Here is a 9,125-nt window from a genome sequence, read left to right on the forward strand (position 1 = left end):
ATGCCTTGCCCAGGGCCACCCAGCATGAGCTACACAGTAAACCATAGATGGTTGCCACTTGTGCTGGGCTTGGAGGTGTCCAGAAGCAGCCAAGCTATGAACCAATGGAGGCTGCTACTAGTGCCAGGCCTGGGGCCATTTATCGAGAGGTATGGGGCATGCTGAGACCAGCTGCTGCTTGTTAAGTCAATCTTTTTACATCTGTACCATTAATTTTATCCCATACGACACAACTGCTAAAGCTTCTAAGTATCATTCAATAACCACATTATTGATATGGTTGTATAAAAAGAGCCAACTCATATAAGGTTCTGGTTATTTCTGGTTTTCATGTTACCACAAGAAAATAACTTTAAACAAAAAACTTTTATTAATCATATATAATAGTGAAAATAATCAAATGATTATATTAAATAGCAAGAGTACACAGTTTATTACATATTGAGAAATTGGACAAATTACCTTGAGGTTTTAATTTTTTATAATACTGACTATGAAAAGCATTTTAAAACTATCTCCAAAGCTAACTGCTATTTAAATAAAATATTCCAAAAAAAAGTACAATACTGTTAAACATTATCAAATTAACTCTTTGAGTCCTCTTTTAGAAGTTGAAGGCTAGGGGGTTTTAAAAATAGAAAGAAAAGAATCCGTATATAATTTTAATAATTTACACTTTTATAAACTACACTAAATATTTGACCCTCAAAAGAAAAGCTACATACTCCATATTAATATCCAGTTTAAAGCCCCCATTAAATCTAGAAAAGAAATTCAAGGAGTTTCACCTTCTATGTTTAAGGTATACATTATCTTTAACAACTAGAGAGCTTTCAGAGCATAAATGTCATTCTTTCCTTACAACAATAATAGGTTTAAATTCTCAGCTTATTTTAAGTACACAATTTTATCTGTGCAGTGTGTTTGCAATCACTGTAAACCTCTGTCTCAGGAGCTCTCTTTTTTGTATTAGAAAGTTTTCAATAGTATTGGCTTCTTTGAAGAGTCCATCTATTTCGTCAATGTAAGAAGCATCAACTGCTGCTCTCTCACTAATAGGGAAAAGAAAGACTTATGTTAAACTAAATAGTTATAACATTGAAACATACTATCATAGTGATGTTCTTTATTATGCTATATTTGTTAGCTATTTAATTTAGATAGCTTTGTACATCGGAAAGCTTTACTAATTTACAAACACTCCTCAGTAAAAGTTAAATTAGTCTCATAAATACTTTTTACTACTCAAATTCTCCTGACACAGCAGAAAGTGTATTTTATACACTTTGATTCTAATTATCAAACTATATGCAGTCATGCTTCACTTAGTGATGAGGATATGTTAGGAGGAATGTGTCATCAGGCAACTGGATCACTGTGGGAACATCACAGAGCATGCTTACACAAACCTAGGTATATAACCTACTACACACCTAGGCTATATGGTATAGTCTATTGCTCCTATTCTACATGCCTGTACAGCAAATTACTATACTGAATACTATAGGCAATTGTAACACAAAGTATTTACCTAAACATAAAAAAGGTACACTAAATATACAGTATAAAAGATCTTAAAATTTATAGGACACTTACCACTAATGGAGCTTGCAGAACTGACAGTTGCTCTGGTTGAGTCAGTGAGTGGTGAGTGAATGTGAGGGCCTAGGACATTACCGTATACTACACTACTATAGAGTTTATAAACACTGTCCCCAAGTCCTCCCCCATACATCCTTCTGACAGGGTCTCAAATAGAACATGGAAGATGTCAATGCTGCTCCATGAACAGAAATGTGGGCTGGCTTGACTGAATATGCCAAGGAGAAACTCGCTGAGGAAGGTGTAAATCACAACAACAGTGACTGTCAAGAGGGAATGAAAGGTGGCCTGAGGATTAACAGGAATAAAAAAATCAAGATGGAAAGATAAGGAACATGGGGGACTGCCAGGGTAATGTGGTTTGGCTATTGCATGTTGGAGCAGTGATCATATTAAGGAACTTTGTGATACTCACTTCTCTAAAATAAGGGAGTATTTAACACGGAAAGTGTATAGTACTAAGGACTCAATATTTTGACTTTGGAAATTTATTTGTGGTTCCATTGACTTTTTCTGGCATAAAGGACTCTCTCTGGCATTGAATTGATGATTACAACCTGAAAATATTTCTAAAGTACAGGGACAGGCTGCCTCCAAACACCACAGAAAGCTTTTTCTAAAGTGGCAGTGTCACTTAATATTTAAGATAGTTCCTACAGAACTGTGTCGTTTTACCAGATCTTAGGTCCTCAACAAAGAATTTATAGCAAAGTACTCAGAAGACTATCAACCTACATCTGGGAGGACTATAGCACCCTCTGAATATGTAACACAGGAGGAACAGGCTCCTTTGTGCTGGATCAGGCCAGTGCCTGACTGGGATATAATCTGTGCACTCAAAATTGAATTTCCATGGCCCTGGCCAGGTAGCTCAATTGGTTAGAGCATTGTACCAATACGCCAAGGCTGCAGATTCTATCCCCAGTCAGGGTACATACAAGAATCAACCAATGAACGCATAACTAAGTAGAACAACAAATCGATGCTTCTCTCTCTATCAATACATAAAGAAAAAATGATTGATTGATCTATTTTTTTAAATTGAACCCTGACCAGTGTTGCTCTGTGGTTAGAGAATCAGCTCACACACAGAAGGGTCCCAGTCAGGGGTACAGTATCTGGGTTGCAGGTTCAATCCCCAGCCAGGATCAGAGCACGTGAGGGAGGCAACCAATCACATCAATGTTTCTCTCTCTCTCTCCCTCTCTCTCTCCCCCTCTCTGTCTCTCTTCCTCTCCTCCTCCCTCCTTCCCACTCTCTAAAAATCAATGGAAGAAATATCCTCAGGTGAGAATTAACAACAACAACAAAATCTGAGGTTCAGTGAGTGAGAGGGAATCTACTGTCAAACTCCACAGATACTGGTCCCATCGGAGGAAAAGAAAAAATTCCTCCTTAGCCACATATCCTTCCATTTCTTATAAAAAATTTTGCTCCATTAGAATCTTATGGAAGTACTGTCATACATGTGATCTGTTGTTGACTGAAACATCATTATGCGGTGCATGACTCTACATTATTTTAACAGCCACACAACCATTATTCAAATATAATGACTGTCCAGTAGTTTTACAACTTATAGAACATGATAACCTCAGGTCAATAAAATATTAAAATGCAGCCTTCAAATATATGGAAAATACTTAAATATTTCACAAATATATTTATCTTTAATATCATTCTATTATCATTAACTTCACCAAATGGTAGTTTTCTCAAAGAGGTTTATCATAAAATTTTTAATGTTTTATCATCTAATTAGAGACCAAAATATATCCAGCCTAGTATTCATTCTGGCATAGCAAAACAAAGAATGCTTAGTGAAAAAGTTTGTCTTAATCTTTGAAAATAACAAAATAACTTATTATAAAAAATTGAGGTAGAATAAAAAATTCCAAAATTATAATAGTAATTGGATAGGTTCTGCAGCCACTAAACATAAGTTCCCATCATGGAATTTCCAGAAGAAAACTTCTAAAAGATAAAGACTCAAGAGAATATATTCTAAGTACTTACCTTAAGATCTTTGCATATGTAGACAACATTAAATTAATTTCCTTGCTCATATCTATAAAAAAAAAAATCACTGAGTTAAGTTGTGAAATATAACAAACCCTCTGTATTATAAAAATAAATATATAGAAATATAAGCATTTTATACATCACCATTCAAATCTTTCTCCAGGGTTTCATCTTTATAAAATAGTCCAGAGCTTTCAGAGAAAGAGGAATCAGATTTTCCAAGAGAGGACAGTTGTGGACTATCTGGCATTTGAGGCTAATACAAGAAAGTAAAAGAAAATAGGTAAACAGTCAACAAGATCCTTAAGATATATACATTCTATTTTTTAAAAAGCAAATCAAACATCTTTCAGAAAAGAGCAAACATGCTAGAAATTATATGCTCTTGTGTCCTAGTCATTTGAAATTTTATTACCAACAAAACTTTTAGTCCCAACAAGCACCTTGTTCAATACACTAAATTTTATTTTGACTTTTTTGATTAGACTTTGAATATGTTATTAACCCCCAATGAAAAAAGTATCTTGAACCAGATGCTTCTTTCCACAGAAAAACTTTCATTTACACAATAGTCAAAAGTTTGAAAATTTTTGCAAGATAACAATGATTAAAGGAGCAAATAATGTCCCAAATGCAAACATCAATTGGCGGAGATAGTAATGAAGAAAGGCAGAATACAGTGTTCTTATTTAAAAAGATCAGCAACTCCAGTACCTAGGTATCCTACTTATTACAGCAAAATAATTATTTAAGTCCTAGATATCATAAAGATATGAACCCACTTGTGTCTCCAGATACAAATTACCACAGAGAAATCTCCCAATAGTTTCTTGGAGGCTTTCCCATATACTTCGTAAAAAAGCAACTGGAGTCAATATAGTTCCAGCTCTGGGAATATGAAAACTTACATTCCATTTATCTACAGAACTTTCTTAAAGGGGAGAAATTTGAGAAGTACATAAAATAAAATATTAAGGTTCTAGGAGCATATAGATTACCTCCAACTCTCTTGGTCTCTTGCAATTTCTAGTATCAGGTTTTACAAGGTGACTTGCCATATTCTGGAGGCAAGAGCTGCAAAATTTTGAGCAATGCCAAACTTAAGCACAAACTCCATGCTGCACAGATTTCTTGAATCTTTTCCCTTTCTTTCCATTCACTGCCACTGTTAATTTACGCTCTCATTTAGGCTGTCACTTACCTAAACTACACAATTTCTCCCTTCTCTAAGTCATCCTACCAACTGCTGTTTGGGTAGTCTTTCAAAACTCTGATTACCATATTCCCTTAACCTTTCAAAACTGTAGTTACTGCATTCCCTAATCTCAAAAACCTCGTCTATTCATTGCTCCAGAATAAGTTCAAATTCCATCCAAAGTCCTACATCACCTGGGGCTAACCTACCCTTCCCATGATTTTCATCTACTCCCTCTATGTACAGTCAGCCAAAACAGTGTCTTTGGCACTTCTGCCTTGTTTCAGGATTCACTTAAGATTCTTCTACCTTCACAATATCTTAATGTTCAAACAGACACCACTGTTTATCTAAGTCTGTCTCATTTTTTACAGACATGAAAACAGGGGCAGAGATAGTTGACCAAATTCAAACAAGTAAACCTGGACAAGACCAGATCTTTTCTAGCCTGAAGTTATTTCCACTCTCGTCTTCTACCTTCATACAGCATCAGATTTTACTTTTAAGTTACTTTTCTATAAATTCTGAAGATAATGTCCCTAGAAATCTGAAAGATTAAGCTTAAAGAAAAAAATGTTGAAACCCAGAATGGCACAGTCTCTACAGCTCAAGAGAGGAGGAGCCCTGTCTACACTCAACGTTCTCAATTTACTTAGCTTGATTTTTGAGAAAGTATGATGTCGGTAATAGTAATTAATCTGTTTGATCAGTCACATATAATCTTCATATATACAAGACAGCAACAACAAATGCTTGTTTAGTAAATTCCATAGAACGCTCCTGCGTTCCTGGCAGTGCCTGCGGTGTATCAGTTTACGCGCCATCACGCGGAAACTACTACTCGAGCCCCGCAGCGCTGGCGGTGCCCTGGGAAGTCTGCGATGTTTCACAGAAGCCAAGGTGAAGGCCGGTCTCTTCTCCCTTCCCCTTTTCTCTTGCCTTTCCCTCTCCCACCTCTTCTCTCCTCTCTCAAAGCAACGGCGCGTGCACATACGCCAAATTAAAACTTTTAGAACTACGTAATTCTCTTTCTGGAAAAAATAAATTTTCTGTCACCACATAGGGCCTCAGAAGAATCCAGGCCGGGCCAAGAGTTTGGGCCTTGCCCTGTGACAAACGCCACTGACGGCTACTGGCCCTGGGTGCGGGGCCGACGGCGGAGGTGGCTCAGCGGTGGCCGAGCACTACGCCCCGCGCGCGCGCCGCGCCGCGCCCCGCACACCTAGCTTCCCGAGGCTCCTCTTCTCCTCACCGCCGCCTCGGCCCTCAGGCCGCTGCACCTACCTGGCTTCTCACCCGCCCCGTGATGCAGCCCCTGGAGACCCCTGAGGCAGCGCTCATCCTCTCCCACTGCCTGCCTTCCCACTGCGCCGGCCGGCGTCCCTGCAGCCCCACCCAAAACCAGTCTACCGCGGGGTGGCCAGGACCTCTCCTCCTCAGCTCGCAGAGAGCGCGGGAACGAAAACGCCGGAAGCGGGCTACTGCGCAGACTCCGGGGGCGGGGCGGTCCGGGCAGTCAGCGCGTGCTGATCACGTGACGGGCAGCCGCCCCCTCTCGGAGTCCTCCCGCCCTGTCCCGGAAAGGCGGCTTTTTTCTGCTTGTCTCCTAGGAATCCCTTCGACATACAATCTCCAGAAAACAAAAACCTCGCCCCCCGCCTCCCGGGGTGTCTTTGGGGAAGAAGAGAGAAATGTGAGACTGATAATCTCCCGAGAGAACGTGGAAGAACTGGCAGAGCAAGGCCAGACTGTGCCCCGCCGCTTGGAATCCCAGCGATGGAACGCAAACCGGGACCCCCCTTCCGCCCCCCCCTTTACACCCTGCGCCAGACGCTCCGTGTGGAGAGGGGTTTCCCTGAGCTCCCGTCCCGGGGCCTGCAAGCAGGACTTCTACCAGAGCCTCCCTTGCTTAACCTCTTTTTCTTTGGTGCAGCCACACTGAGAATCACACCCTGTTCGAAAACTGCTTTCTTGATGTGTCAGTGCGTTTAGTCCACTTAATTGACAGCTTTCGAAAACTGTTTTGTCACACACATGACCCACATACTTGAAGCTTAGCCTCCTGGGCCTTTCATGCGGCGACTTTGACCTGCAGTATCAAAGAGAGATATTCTAAACGGATGCCCAGTTAGGTGATGTGGAAGGAAACGAGGCTATCAGCTCATAAAACAAAGGTCAGTAACACCCCCCATAAATTCCAGGCACCCAATCTGTCAAAATTTATGGCCCATACCGCAAACCGAGACTGGAATAGGAGGACCCGTGGGCGAAGCTGTCACACCCTGTGTCTCTAGACGGGGCAGCCCCTCACCCTAACTTCCCCTCCCGTCTGCAAAGGGGCCCCTGCTCGTCCGCCCGAGGCCCCCAGGCCGCCACGGCTGCACCGCTTGGATTGTGACCTTTCTTTTTCCCGAATAAATACTCTTCTGTGAGGGAATAACTACTCGATTTTTGTTAACAGTTGCCACCCCTTAGCAAATGATATTTAACATAAAAAATGTAATGTTTTCCCCTTTGGACATATGTAAATGTTAGTTGTCATACAGACTCGTAAGTGTCTTGTGTCGATGTTTGTTTATTGGCTGGCTGTGGAAAAGCCAACTGTTTTAAATAAGTGCCTAGAAAACACACACTCAGTTCGTTTAACTTTATTTGCTAATATTGTGAAATATCAGTCAAACTAGGCTAGATCATTATGGTGCAGTTATCGACAGCCTTGAAGGGATCGCAGTCGTTGTGTAAGGGCTGATAACAATCTATGTTGAAATTTCCCCCATCTGTGGTCAAGTGAGGGAAAAAGTAATGAAAATCTCATAATGCCAATGTATTTAAAGAATTGCCATTTATTCTAATACTATGTCTCTCCTAAATTTTTTTTGGTGTTAAAGTGCCCTTTCATGAACTAAAAATATAAAGATTTTTAGGTTTTTAACATCCTTAGTAAGATATAAAGCTATCTATTTAGCGCTTACCTATTCTTCATTATTATCATTATCGTTATTATTTTTATGGCCCGTTAAACCCCAAAGTGTGGAAAATACTCATCTAATTCCTCTCCCTGCCCTCACAGCGTATGATTTCTAAAACAGGTAGTCACCCAGTTCTTAAACTATGTCCAGGAAAAATGATTCCACCTAATACATAAGTGTTTACATCAGATTAAGAGAACACTACAGACATTTTATTTCATTTTTTAAATCTTGTCTCCCTTGTATAAGCTAAATGAGTAAAAATAAGTGCGAGAGTGTGGAGGGTTATAGCTGTCTAGTGCTTTAAAGTATTCAAAGGGCTGTCCTGTCTCATTTAATCTTCACAAACAACCCTAGGAAACAGGCAGGACATGGAGGCGTTTGGGTTACTCTGTATCAAAGAAAAAAAATGTGTGCCCCCAAACTCAGAAACGGCTTAAGCTATGCACTCTACATCTTTACAGCTGAGGGAGAATGACTGGCAATAAGCCGTTTCAGATGAATTTGTCTGTCCCTCTGCTGACCCCTGTGACTCCCCTTGGCACTTTCATGTTAGACGGGTGACCGGGCATTGCGGCTGGAGGGTGAAAACCTGTTTCAGTTTCAGCCCTGCGCTATTCTTGTCTTACCTGGCATGTGTGTGCGTCTCCTTTCTGTCACACGCTTCCTAAATGTGTACGGTTTTCTCCTGAGAACCGCCACACCAAGCACCTACAACCATCTGGCCGCAGACTTCTTTTGAATCACTACCGTGGGCATGATGCCTTTATGACCTTATAAAATGAAAACACCCTTGTTGAAAATAAAACAAACGAATTTAACTAGCTGCTAATGGAAACATTTTGTTTCCTAACTCTAGAACCCCTGTTTCCATACAGTCTCTGTACTGGCAAGAAAGCAAACACCAAAAATAACTTTGCTAATGACCCTGCTAGCGAGGTAGTACAATTTAGCACATGTCCAAGAAAAAGAAAAAAAAATTGTCTAAAAGCTTTGTTTCTACTGATTATTTTCAAGGCTGTGATATTTACACTCTACTTTTCAAAAGTTATGTTTTAGGTGTTACAATTACATCCCATGGGTTATTCTAATAGAGCTAATGACTCAGCACTGTTAAATAGGAAAGTTTTGTGTTGAAGTATGAGTAGAAAGCCTCAAACAGATTAGCATGAGAAAGATGCTTCTAATTGACCACGCAGGTGCTTTTTAAAAAGTTGTTTGGATGTACTTCTGAAAGAGGTACAAACTTTGGACAGTCAGAACTCCAACTTTTAAAGAAGAAATGGTTTCGTTAAAATGATGATTTTACATTAAAGAAATACCCCTATTCTCTGACA

The 9,125-nt window shown here is 40.0% G+C and overlaps 1 protein-coding gene across 4 annotated transcripts; it reads right to left on the bottom strand.

Annotated features, from left to right (window-relative positions):
* Positions 1 to 347: 347 nt before the first annotated feature.
* TEX12 (testis expressed 12) lies at positions 348 to 6,445 on the bottom strand. 4 transcript variants are annotated; one of them, XM_016205355.2, is made up of 5 exons: positions 6,247 to 6,445; positions 4,623 to 4,698; positions 3,769 to 3,880; positions 3,619 to 3,670; positions 348 to 1,052 (listed from the first exon to the last, which is right to left on the bottom strand). In XM_016205355.2, the coding sequence occupies exons 2-5, from the start codon at positions 4,680 to 4,682 to the stop codon at positions 908 to 910; spliced, it is 369 nt and encodes a 122-aa protein (XP_016060841.1). In that variant the 5' UTR covers positions 4,683 to 4,698; positions 6,247 to 6,445; the 3' UTR covers positions 348 to 907. The 4 variants fall into 4 exon arrangements, with proteins under 4 accessions (XP_016060841.1, XP_016060842.1, XP_016060840.1 ...); XM_016205356.2 differs by lacking the exon at positions 6,247 to 6,445 and adding an exon at positions 6,104 to 6,136; XM_016205354.2 differs by lacking the exon at positions 6,247 to 6,445 and having other exon boundaries at positions 4,623 to 5,665.
* Between the last annotated feature and the right edge of the window lie 2,680 nt (positions 6,446 to 9,125).

The sequence above is a fragment of the Miniopterus natalensis genome, chromosome 11 (assembly GCF_054644295.1).
Source record: "Miniopterus natalensis isolate mMinNat1 chromosome 11, mMinNat1.hap1, whole genome shotgun sequence".
Classification (NCBI taxonomy): Eukaryota; Metazoa; Chordata; class Mammalia; order Chiroptera; family Miniopteridae; genus Miniopterus; species Miniopterus natalensis.